General features: G+C 36.4%; 1 protein-coding gene across 2 annotated transcripts in view; it reads right to left on the bottom strand.

Moving 5' to 3' along the window:
- The window catches only part of NPAT (nuclear protein, coactivator of histone transcription), a gene marked incomplete at both ends in the record, with an annotated part of 58,363 nt that overhangs the window by 22,608 nt on the left and 22,395 nt on the right, over positions 1-13,360 (bottom strand). For both annotated transcript variants that reach the window (XM_080696617.1, XM_080696618.1), the window contains 6 exons: positions 1,083-1,164; positions 2,270-2,497; positions 3,022-3,062; positions 5,769-5,841; positions 7,909-7,969; positions 12,093-12,211. In XM_080696617.1, coding sequence (XP_080552743.1) covers positions 1,083-1,164; positions 2,270-2,497; positions 3,022-3,062; positions 5,769-5,841; positions 7,909-7,969; positions 12,093-12,211 — 604 coding nt within the window. The remainder of the gene's footprint in view (positions 1-1,082; positions 1,165-2,269; positions 2,498-3,021; positions 3,063-5,768; positions 5,842-7,908; positions 7,970-12,092; positions 12,212-13,360) is intronic.

The raw sequence follows: 13,360 nt of genomic DNA, 5'->3' as shown, positions 1-13,360 counted from the left end.
TGAGGCTTTCAGAAACTTAGTGAGACCCTGTTTCCAAATAAAATATAAAAAAGGTCTGGGAGTATAGCCCGGAGGTAGAAAGCCTCTGGGTTCCACCCCCAGTACCACCAAAAAAAAAAAAAACAAAAAAAACAAAAAACAAAAAAAACTACCAAATGATTTAAAACCTACTAGTATTATATATATTCACTTAAAAAACCATTTAAAGAATCTTAGATGATATCAAATTATAATATGATCCAGCAATACCACATCTGGGCATCTACTCAAAGAAAACCAAGCTACCAAACTAATGCAGTGTATCCATGTTTATAACTGCACAATTCACCACTGCTAAACTATGGTACCAGCAAAGATGTCCATCAACATTGAATGCATTACAAAACTCTGGGATATGTACACAATAGAATTTTATTCAGCCATAAAGAAAAACACAATTATGTCATTTACAGGGAAATGGATGGAACTGGAGAACATTATGCTAAGTGAGATTAGTCAGTCACAAAATATAGGAAATTGGATGCTCTCCCTAATATACAAAAGCTAGGGAGAAAATGGGTCATAGGAGGAACTCTAGACAAAGGAGATACTAGAGATGAACAAATAAGGCAACCTAACTGAGGGGATGGGAGGGGGGAAGAGGGAAATTCTCTAAAGTACACTTTAACAAACATATCAGTGTAGCAAGCCAAACATGAAAAGGAAGGAGGGGGAGAGAATGGGGTGAGAACTGGGTAAGGGCTAAATGGGTGATGTGTACATGTATGTCTCCACCATCTTGCATCCCATTAAGATGTAAGAATACAATGCACCAATAAAAAATATTTATCACATTATAAACATACTATTTTATATACAACAATATAATAATGAATATATCATTGATAGCAGGATTTAATTCAGTTTGAGAGGAGTTAGGATGTAGATTAAGATAATGTATTCTATAAAGAATAGAATAGTAGATAACCCCAAAACTTAATCCATTCTTGCTACTTAATTTACAATGTAAATATAGTGCTATGATTCTTTTTTGTCTGTTTTAAATGGTTACTGGTAACATGTCCTTTATAAAAAGATTTTACCTTTTGCGTCTACCAGGAGACATTAAACTGGAATGAGTTTTCCTTTCCTGAGGACCAGGAATGATATTTAAAGTCTCTCCAGCTGTATTTCAAGAAAAGAAAACAAGTTTTCTAAACTTGTAATGGTATAAGAAACATTATAGACTTGATTTTTATTTTATATTAAATTTAGTAAACATTTACTGAGTGACTTCTAAGTACAAGATACTGAACAAGATATTAAGATTAATATAGTCTTCATGCCTTAAGACTTTACAATAATTTACAAAACACACTATAGTCTTAACCAAAAAGTAATACGGCAGGATAAAAAAAGCATTAAGTATAAAGGAAGTGCTCTAAGTATGGAATATGATTTGGAGAAAATATAAAAATGAGCGTGATCTTAGTGGGTGGCGGTAAATTTTAGTTGCATAGATGATGACTAAACTGGGAACTGAGAGGGCTGACCCCTTGATATCCCTGTATTCTAATCCTAACTCCATTATTAACTAGGGGTGTGTGTGTGTGTGTGTGTGTGTGTGCTACTGAGGATGGAACCTAGGGGCATTCTACCTCTGAGCTACACCCCCAGCTCTATTCTTTATTTTGAAACAGGGTCTCACTGAGTTGCAAAGGGCCTCACTAAGTAGCTGAGGCTGTCTGCAAACCACAATCCTCCTGTTACAAGCGTGTGCTACCACGTCTGGCTCAACTAGCTTTTTACTATCATATATTTTTGCTATATAACAAACATAAAACAAACAAGATGTACTTAACATGGTCTCTAAATTTATTATATCTAGCTCTAAGATTCAGCCAAAACTACAGGATTTGTAACATGTGTAGATGGAGGGGAAATAAGACATTTCTTATTCCAGCATAAACAAATGTAAGGAAGTAGTCAAAGATAAAGTATATTCTGCTTAAGATAAAATATAATGAAGGCTTTTCTATCAATGCCCCACATTAAGAGTAAAAACAGAGTTCAGGGTTGATTTTCTGTTAGATTAGAAACAGGAAGAAGAACACTAGACTAAAATGACTCCTAGATTTCATATGCTTACTTTCTCGTAAAGCAACTTAAAATCGACTCCACTCTCAGTTTTTCTCATCTTTTTGGCCATAATTCTGTACTATGAGTATAAAGACATTAGTAGACCATCTACTAATTGATTAACAACAATATTTAAGAGAACAAAACTTACTAGTTACAGTATCTTGTGACTGTGAATTGTTGACCACTACAAAATTTGACCTCATTGGCGTTGATATTTGGCCACTTGGTCTAACAGTTTGTGTAGCTGTCAAAGGAGAAGTGGTAAACTGTCCGGAAAGATAAGGTAAAACCAGCAACTCTGAGCTGGCGGCGGGAGCTGTTTGAGATGCAAGCCTTCTCTGCCGTTTGATTTCTGCAATTCCATTTCTTGTTCGGGCTGAAACATGAGCATTGAAAAATCTCAATGTAAGAACAATCTTGGAATTTTAACAAGTGAACACACATATATATTATATAACCTATATATTATATAAATCTAGAGATTTAAAAGATGACCCTTAAAAATTTTCAACTAAATTTATGTGATAATTTTATAATCAACACAAGAATATTCAAACTTTATAAATCTATTTCTCCTGCAAGAATTTATGACAATATTATACCCATAAATCACGAAACTCAAAATTATAGAATGGGAATTAAAAGCTGCTATTACATAAGAGAGAATGAAAAAATGTAGAGAGAATTCCTCTATCTATATAAGCATATACATATGTACATATAATATATAATTTGTAAACATAGGGTAAGTGAAAGTATTTCCTAATACAACTGTATTCAGAAAACAAGCAGAGTTTAAACAAAATTTATACCTAGCCCACATGTACTGTTAATTAAAATGTATACCAGGCAGTTTGTATTTCAAATAATTCTGAATATTTTTAAAAATTGAATACCAACCTCTCTGACTGGCAGCAAACCCTGGGGAACTTTGCATGCTCCTAACAAATAAAACAAAGTATAGTTAGTGATTAAAAATTTTTGTTGTTGAGACATACTCTCATTTAGTTATGATAAAAACATACTTAAGCCAGTGCTTGGGAGGCTGAGACAGGAGGATCACACAGGTTTGAAGCCAGCCCTAGCTACTTAGTGAGGCTCTCAGCAACTTAGTGAGACCCTGTTTCCAAATAAATTATAAAATAGGACTGGGGGTGTAGCCCAGAGGTATAAAGCCCTTGAGTTCCATGCCTAGTACCACCAAAAAACAAAACAAAACAAAACTAACTTAAGGCAAACTTTTTGTTAATTTACTTAAGGTAAATTTTTTATAGTCTATCAAAAAAAACCTTTTACAGGCCAGGCATGGCAGTGCATGTTTGTAATCCCAGCATTTGTTGTTGTTGTTGGGGGGAGCTGTAGACCAAGGATCACAGTTTGCAGGCAGCCTCAGCTACTTAGCAAGGCCCTTCAGAACACAGTGAGACTCTGTTTCAAAATATAAAAAAGGACTACAAAATAGGGCTTGGGGTGTAGCTTGGAGATATAATGCCCCTGGGTTCTATCCCCAGTACTGCAAACAACAACAACAACAACAACAACAACAACAACAACAACAACAACAACACGTTTTCAGTAAGCAACTCTGATTTGCTTTAGGAGAGTAACAGCAACATATAAAAATACTCATACAACACAATTATTATTTTTTGGTGATACTGGGGACTGAACCCAGAAGCATTGTACCTCTAAGCTATACCTCTAGCCCTTTTGTTACATTTTGTTTTGAAACAAGGACTTTTGAGGTTGCTGAGGCTGGTCTTGAACCTCCTGTCTCAGCCTCCCAAATACTTAAATTACAGGCGTGCATCACCATGCCCAGCTTACAGAATAAAATTTTAATAATAAAGTTTCTACCTAAGTCAATATGCATTATTATGCTTTGAAATTAACAGACCAATTTGACATGATTTTAGGAACTCTGTATTTAAAGTAGGCTATATACATAGTATACCATTTTCAAATATATTTTATAACTATTGACATTCTTTTCCACAAAAATTATAGTTTAACATTCTAGAATTTACAAAGTTAATGTCACAGAATATTCTGCTTTATCAAATTTATGACTATTAGCTTATTTTATCCAACCTTTGAGGAGAAGAAAAGCAAAAGATAGAAAAACTCTCAGTATGTGCTAATTTTTTAAATATTGTGTTACCCATCCATGTACTTGGTAAAGGGTCACAGACACTATGTCCTAGGAAATATGTTAAGGAAGTCTCCATCAACAAGACCCACAAAACTTTACTAAATCCAAAGAAGCACTTTAATATACAAAACAACTTAAGATAAAACTTGGCTAAGAATTCTTTTTACATAATAAATGCTAATAGATTATCTTAGTTTACACAGTATTTACAGATAGTAAATTACATCTTTGAAGATTACTGGTGAGGGCAGAAGAGATGAATCAGGAAAGGTAATAAAAAGACAAGACTACCAAATAAAATGTGGTCCAGAGTTACGATGAAATCATTATGAGCTACTTTAGCAGTTTAAGCAGGGATGAAATTGAGGCTTTTGTTGAAGTTAGATGAGGTGTTTACTTTGTGTGTGTGTGTGTGTGTGTGGGGGATACTGGAGGTTGAACCCAAAGGAATTTAACCGGAGGTACACCTGCAGCCCAATTTTTTATTCTTTATTTTGAAACAAGTTGTGGAGGGCCTCACTACGTAGCTAAGGCTGACTGTGAACCTGCGATCCTCCTGTCTCAGCCTCCCAAGTACTGGGATTACAAGCATGTGCCATCGCACCTGGTTGGGTATTTACTTTTAAATACTCTGTTGAAGTTAGATGGAGAGAAAGGGTAAGAGATGACGATTTTTTAAATAGACTCTATAGTGAAATAAGAGATGTTATAAAATTGATACCAGTAGGGCTGGCATTCTCCCAAGAATACCAGAACTGGCACTTCAAGGCTGTGACCTAGGTAGAAGGTAGATATTAGTATCAGGAGAAAATTCTAGAAGCAGAAGATTCTATAAATAGCATTATTCTTCAAGTTTGTTTCTTTAACAAGGAAAGAATCAACTGGTAATAATTCCACACACATATATATATATATATATATATATATATATATATATATATATATATATATAGCTAAGAGGCAGCTATCTAAGAAAACTGACAATGAACTAGAATTAGCAGATTCATATTCTAGCTCACAACCTGCCTCTAAGTAAAGGAAATTTGAGAATGTCATTAAAATGAGACATGTCTATATATCTCAATTTCTTCATTTTTAAACATTTTACTAAAAGGCTGTACTTTTGCAGGGCATAATAGTGCATGCTTGTAATCCCAGCATGTGGGAGGCTGTGAACAGAGAATCGCAGTTCACAGACAGCCTCAGCTACTTAGTGAGACCCTGTTTAAAATAAATAAAAAATAGGGCAGGGGGTGTAGCTCAGAGGTTGAATACCCCTGGGTCCCATCCCCAGACCTGGAAAAAAAAAAAAAAAAAGGAAAAAAAGCCTGCATTTAAAATTGTTCCAACCAAAGGGGGTGGGGGGAAGAACCACCAATAGCCTCTAGAATAATTTCAAATTAGATGAATGTAATATAATTGTACTATCTAGGTATTAAGAATTTTAAGAATTTGTTTACATTCCAAAATCATTATGTTTAAATAAGCTTAGTACCTGATTTGAGAAAGTGTGTGGTCCAACTTCTTCCACAGAGATGACATTATTGCTGGAACATCATTTGATGTTTCTAGATCATAAGAGAAAAAAAAAATTCAGTTTTAGAAAAGTTATCACTCTATTTAAACAAAGACACAGAAAAATCAAAGAAACAAACCCTATTGCTCAATTACTGATATTGTTGGGAATACAGAAATAAGCCCATTTGTAACCTAATGAGGCTGATTAGTTTTGTTCAAGCCATTGGGTATTAGACACAACATAAACACTCTTCTTTCTTAGGCCAGAAATTCTGTATCTTCACACACACACACACACACACACACACACACACACACACACACACACACAGACACACACAGACACACAAACACACACGTATTGTGGTATTGGGCATGAAATCTGGGGGAGGGGGGCATTCTACCTCTGAGCTGAACCCCCAGCCCTATTTTTATTCTTTATTTTGAAACAGGGTCTCACCGAGTGCAGAGGGTCTAAGTAGCTGAGGCTATTTGCAAACTGCAATCCTCCTGTCTCAGCCTCCCAAATGCCGGGATTATAAGTGTGCACACACCCGGCTTTTTATCTTCTTCTATTAAAAAGAGGACAAGCCAGGTGAGGTAGCCCACGCTTGTAATCCCCGTGCTTGGGAGGTGGAAGAAAAAAAAAAAGGTCTGGGAGTGTAGCTTACCCTAGTACCACAAAAAAAAAAAAAGACAAACTACTTTTCTCTTTGTTCTATCTGATATCATATGACATCTGAAAGATAATTAAAAATTTTTCTTGCCGGGCGTGGTGGCGCAAGCTTGTAATCCCCGCGCTTGGGAGGCAGAGACAGGAGGATCGCGCAGGTTTGAAGACAGCCGCGCGCGCTGGCTTAGGAGACCCTGTTTCCAAATAAAAATGTAAAAATAGGTCTGGGAGTGTAGCTCAGAAGTAGAAGGGCTTCCAGGAACCCCAGTACAACCAAAAAAAAAAAAAAAATTCTTTATAACAAATAATTATAAAAGTAATATAAACTCCTTTTGAGTGTGGATATGTAACTCTTCATTTCCCTATACTTAAAATAGGTCTGGGGGTTACTTTAAAGACTAAATGAAATAAAGCATAAAAACATCAATTATAATGCATTGTACATTGTACACTGAGTTTTTAATAAAGGTTAAGCTGTTTCTTTTATATCATCATTTTATGCTAATTAATTTCTGAAAGCCAATTACTTTGTTAATGTTGTAAGCTATGAAAATAATCAACATTAGAGAACCAGAAATATTTGCTTTGTTTTGTTTGTGGTACTGGGGATGGAAACCAGGGGCATTCTACCTCCAAGCTACACTCCCAGCCCTATTTTTTATTTTGAAATAGCTTCTCACTGAGTTGAAAAAGGCCTCACAAAGTAGTTGAGGCTGTCTGTGAACAGCAATCCTCCTGTCTCAGCCTCCCAAATGCTGGGATTACAAGCATGGGATACCATGCCCAGCTTAGAATCAGAAATTTTAAAGTATCATTAAATGTCTTTTTTTTATCAGTACTGAGGACTGAACTCAGGGGCATTCTATTTTACCTTCAAGCCCTGTTTTAGTTTTTATTTGAAATTAGAATACCACGAAGTTGTTGAGGACACTGCTAAATTGCTGAGGCTGTCCTCAATCTTACAATTCTTCTGTCTGAGCCTCCCAAGTGCTGGGAGTTACAGGCATGCACTACCATGTTCAGACTTAATCATTAATTTAAGCAAGTATTATATTATATTTTGATAACTATGAAACAGGATCTTTTGACTGGCTCCTGTGTTCAGACATAGAAGTAAAAAAAAAACCAAACAAACAAACAAAAAAAAAACAAAAAAAAACTTATTTTTTTTTCTTTTTTGTGGTACTAGGGATTGAACCCAGGAGCATTCTACCTCTAAGCTATACCCCCAGCCCTATTTTTATTCTTTATTTTAAAACAGGGTCACACTAAGTTACAAAGGGCATGAACTTGGATCCTCCTGTTTCAGCCTCCCAAGTACTAAGATTACAAATGTGTGTCACCACACCCAGGTGACATCAATTGTTTAAAATTTACTTCTAGTTAAAACAAATCATTTCTGTATAAACCTAAGAAAAAAAGTTCTCTGAATCTAAGTTCTTACCTTTTGCTTTCATAGCTACATATTCATTCAAAATTGTTGTCAAGTTTTTTCCAAATAAGGACTGAAAAGAAAAAGATCCAACATTAACCAAATCATATACAACTATCAATTAATTTTCCACTATAAAATATTGCACCACTGAAAAAGTTAATAAAGTATCTGGACTGTGGAAGACCTGGTGACAAAAGGGTAATAGATGGTAGCAATGCCTTTGGCCTCACCACTTAGAAGGACAAATAGTCACTTTCTTGGAATATCTCTCTTCTCTCCCCTTATTACCCTTTTTTCCCCTTTTTCTTCTTTACTATTTTGTGCCAAGTAGAACATTTAGCAGTGGAAAGTAACAAAATAGAAAAAAAAGGTTTTTTTCCCCCCTCACAGCAAAGAATTTTGTGCTTGCAAGAAACCTTGCGTACATAATTTATTTTTTTTGGTGGCACTGGGGATTGAACCCAGAGACATTTATCTCTGAGCTAAACCCCCAGTTTGATTTTCTTATTTACAAACAGGGCCTCGCTAAGTTGTGGAGGGCCTCGCTAAGTTGTTGAGACTGGCTTCGAACCTGCAATCCTCCTGTCTCAGCCACCCAAGTACTGGGATTACAAGTGTGCGTCACCTTCAGTTTCTTTATCTTAAAAAAGTGGGACAGGAGTACCTACCTTCACCTACATTGTAAGGCTTTATTTTATTGTACTAAGGATTGAATGAAAGAGTATTGTTCCTCCAAGCTATGCCACCAGCCCTATTTTATTTTATTTTTATTTATTTATATTTTTGTGGTACTGGGGTTCCTGGAAACCCTTCTACCTCCGGGCTACACTCCCAGACCTATTTTTATATTTTTATTTGGAAACAGAGTCTCTTAAGCCAGAGCAAGTGATTGGCTTAGAACCTGCGTGACATTCCTGTCTCCGCCTCCCAAGCGCAGGGATTACAAGTGTGCGCCACCACACCCGGCCATATTTTATTTTTATTTTGAAACAAGTTCTTGCTAGGTTGTTGAGATTCTCATTACTTGCTGAGGCTGTCCTTGAACCTGCCTGGCTATAAGGTTGTTTAGATTCCTGTTTTAAAATAATTTTTTAAGATTCAGAGAACCATGGAGGTGGATACCTGTAGTCTCAGCTACTGGGGAAGCTGAGGCAGGAGGATCACAAATCCGAGGGCAGCTTCGCAACTTACTGGGACCCTCTCTCAAAATAAAAGAGGGCTTGGAATAGAGCCTAGTGGTAGAATTCCCCTGGTTTCATTCTAAGTACTGAAAAAAACAAAGATTCAATAAAGAATTCCAAAAGTAGTTTAGAGAATACCCATAATAGCCTTCATTCAGGATTCTATAATATTCACATCTGATATAACCATGTACTTTTAATATCAGTATAATACTATTTAATACTACAAGCTTTATTCAGAATTTGCAGCTTTTCCACTTATGTCCTTTTCATGTTTCAAGATCTAATCTAGAACACTAGGCTGCATTTAGCCATCATGTCTCTTTAGCTGTTTTTATTCTGAGTCTTAGTCGCTACTTGTTTTTCTTTACCTTATGCTTTTGAAATGTCAGTCCTCCAATTTGTTTTTTTCTAGAATTGTTTGATTTCTTGTGTTATTTTAATTCCTTTTCCAAATAATTTTCAGAATTCAGCATGTTGCTCTATACAAAACTGCTTGTGGGAGCTGAACAGGTGGTGGTCTCCTATACTCCCAGTACTTAGGATACTGGGACAGGAGGATAGCAGGTTCAAGGCCAGCTTTAGCAATTTAGTAAGACCCTCAGCAACTTAGCAAGACCTGGCTTCAAGTAAAAAAATAAGAAGGAGCTGGGTGTGGTGGTGCATGCTTATAATCCCAGCATTTGGGAGGCTGAGACTGGAGGATCGCAGTTCGTGGACAGCCTCAGCTACTTAGTGAGGCCCTTTGCAACTCAGTGAGACCGGTTTCAAAATAAAGAATAAAAAATAGGGCCGGGGGTATATCTCGGAGGTTGAATGCCCCTGGGTTCTACCCCCAGATCCACAAAAAAAAAAAAAAAAAAAGAAAAAAAGAAAAAAAGAAAAAAAAAAGGAGTCTGTGGGTGTAGTTTAGAAGTTGGAATAACTCAAGATTCAATCCCCAGTACCTTCTCTACCAAAACAAAAAAGAACCCCCCCCCCCCAAAAAAAAAAACCTATTTGTGGGGAGGATTCTGACTGGGATAAATCTATATAGGAAATCAGAGAGAACCGATTCCTTTCTTTTTTTTCTTTTTCTTTTTGCGGGTTTGAGGATGGAACCCAGGGGCATTCAACCTCTGAGTTACACCCCCTGCCCTATTTTTTATTCTTTATTTTGAAACCGGGTCTCACTTTTGCAAAGGGCCTCACTAAGTAGCTGAGGTTGTTCATGAACCGCAATCCTCCAGTCTCAGCTTCCCAAATGCTGGGATTACAAGCATGTGCCACCACACCTGGCTGAGAACTGATTTCTTAACACTGAATTTCTCAATTTGAACTATCATTTTCCTTTTATTTATACATTAGATTTTTTTCATGCTGCTTTGGGCATTCTGATACTAAGCATATTTTGTTAGCGATTATCTAGTCATTTTGTTTTTTGCTATTATAAGTGGGCATTTACATCAGACAGGTAATGTGCCAGCATTGTAATGAGGTGTAGAAGGCACATTTCATGCCAAGGCCTGAACACCAAATTGTCACACTTATGAACTAAAATGATATATGAATGAGTATTTAAACAAATGTTCAAATTATGATTGCTCACTCCAAGTATAAAGAAATACAATAGATTTTACTATATTTTGTATCATGGCATGTTGCTAACCTATAGTTTTGTAGATCTTGTAAGGTTTGTAATACAGTATATCATACCTGTTACAGTTAAAATGTTTCTAAAGAGCTACGTTTGAGATGAAATGACAAATACTATGTTAAGTAACAGTTCTAGGTGGCACATGCTCATAATCTCAGCATTTGGGAGGCAGAGGGCTGGAGGATTGCATTTCCTGGACAGTCTCAGCTACTTAGTGAGGCTCTTCACAACTCAGTTGAGACCCTGTTTCAAAACTAAAAAGACTAGCCAGGTATGGTGGTGTATGCTTATAATCCCAGCATTTGGGAGGCCAAAACAGGGGGATCGCGGTTCACAGGTTCGTAGCCAGCCTCAGCTACTTAGTGAGGCCCTTTGCAACTCAGTGAGACCCTGTTTAAAAAAATAAAAAACAGGGCTGGGGGTGTTGCTTGGAGGTAGAATGCCCCTGGGTTCAATCCCCAGTACCACAAAAAATAAAAACAAAACTAAAAAACTAAAAGACTAAAAACTAGGGCGCGGGGTGTAGCTTGGAGGTATAATGCCCCTAGGTTCCATCCCCAGTACAAAAAAAAACTCCCCCAAAACAAAAAACCCATTTCTAGATATATCCATTATAACCCAAAAGGTGCTTTGTTGATCTAGTAATATATGCAAAAGAGGTGACAACAAGATACCAAAATACCTATCCATGTATGATGAAGTAAGCTGATGGATGTTAACAGGCCAGGCAGGAAAAAAAAAGAAAAAAGAAAAAAGAAAAAAAGGCAATGAGAAAAGTGGCAGTGAAAGTAACTAGAAATGAGGGTGCCATTTTGAAACTGATTCTCAGAGGCAAAGTTGTAATTTATCTAACAGGCTTGGCATAAATGTATAAAAAGAACAACAGGCCTTTTTTTGGGTCTTAGGTAATTATAAACCATTGAATTCTGCCAGTTTTGACCTGGCTGATAAACTAATTTTTAAACTTTTTTTTTTTGGTGGTGCTGGGGATTGAACCCAGGGTCATTCTATGTTTCCAGCCTGTTTTTAAAAAATTTAAATAGGATCTCACTCAGTTGTGGTGGCCTCATTAAGGTACGAAAGCTGGCCATGAATCTGATTCTCCTGTCTCAGCCTCCCAAGTACTATACTTCCAGGTATGCATCACCATACCCAACTCTGGTTTAAGTTTTTAAGAAACTGAGAAGGGGTTTTACTATGTTGACCAGGCTGGCTTTGAACTCCTGAGCTAATGTGATCCTCTACCATTAGTTCCTCAAGTAACTGGGACTGTAAACTTATGACACGATACCTGGCTTTGATGAGTGAAAGACTGTGTTTATTGTCTCTTGTATGGTTGATGATGAAATATTTCCATTAAGCAACAAGTAACTCACCAGTAAGCAGGCTGGAATAAGACCTTCATCTGTACAGTGTTCTGCATATTCTTTTAAATTTGAACTTTCCAAAATAAAAGTCTGGCAGGTAGAAGTGAGGTTCTCTTGTTGTAAGTAACCTAAGTAAAAAATAAAACTTTAGGTACTTTAAAAAATTTCTACATTTTGGTAAAACTATGATTGAAAATGCTAGACCAAATACTAATATCATAAATGCAGCCTCAGACAGAATGTGCTAGTATTCTGTAGACTTGTCTGGAAACACTAGGTTGTGCTGCAATATAAAGTATAATTCATAGACTAGATAGCTCTTTCATAGAGAACAATTCTAGCTTACTTTATGGAATTATTTCATATTTATTTATTTATTTATTTATTTATTTATTTATTTATGTACTGGGGATTGAAACCAGGGGCATTCTACCTCTAAACTACATCCCAGCCCTGTTTTTTATTCTTTATTTTTGAAACAGGGTCTCACTGAGTTGCAGGGGGCCTAAGTAGCTGAGGCTGGCCACAAACCACGATCCTCCGGTCACAGCCTCCTGAATGCTGGGATTACAAGTGTGCACCACCATGCCCGGGTTTCATAGTAATTCTTAAAGGGAAACTGATAAAGTTCTACTTTACAACCTTCATTATGAATAGGTCAGGAGAGAGTATAAACTCACTTATCATGGAAAAAAACGTATTCCCTCAATAATGCTTATTTATATGCTTTATTATCTTTCTAGTGATTTGCCCAAAATATCTACTCTGCATGAGATGCCAGAAAGATATTTCCTTCATTTTTAATTTATATCATTTGAGAATCAAAGTACTATCCATTCCAATATAAACCTTACCCTTAACAAAGAAAGGCTTAAAGGGCTAACAGAGTTGGCAACTGCTCAGAGTTGGCTGTATATTGGAGCATGACCGAAAGCATACACAGACCCCTTTGGCAATCAGTGGAAAAGTTATTTGCTCTAAGCATTTATGGAAACGAATGTCTAATCAGAGAATACAAACTCTTTTAAGAATATAGACTTAGAAACTTTATTTATTTTTTGCAGAACTGGGAATGGAACTCAGGGGCATTCTACCTCTGAGCTATACCCCCAGCCCTATTTCTTTTTATTCTTCTTCTTCTTCTTCTTTTTTTTTTTTTTTGGTGGTACTAGGGGTGGAACCCTGAGGCTTTCTATCTCTGGGCTATACTTCCAGACCTATTTTATTTTTTATTTGGAAACAGGGTCTCACTAAGTTGCTGAGAGCATCACTCACTA

Source organism: Muscardinus avellanarius (genome assembly GCF_963383645.1).
Source record: "Muscardinus avellanarius genome assembly, chromosome: 1".
NCBI classification, from domain to species: Eukaryota; Metazoa; Chordata; class Mammalia; order Rodentia; family Gliridae; genus Muscardinus; species Muscardinus avellanarius.
The sequence above is the reverse complement of the archived record's forward strand: the minus strand, read 5'-3'. Positions and strand labels throughout refer to the sequence as shown.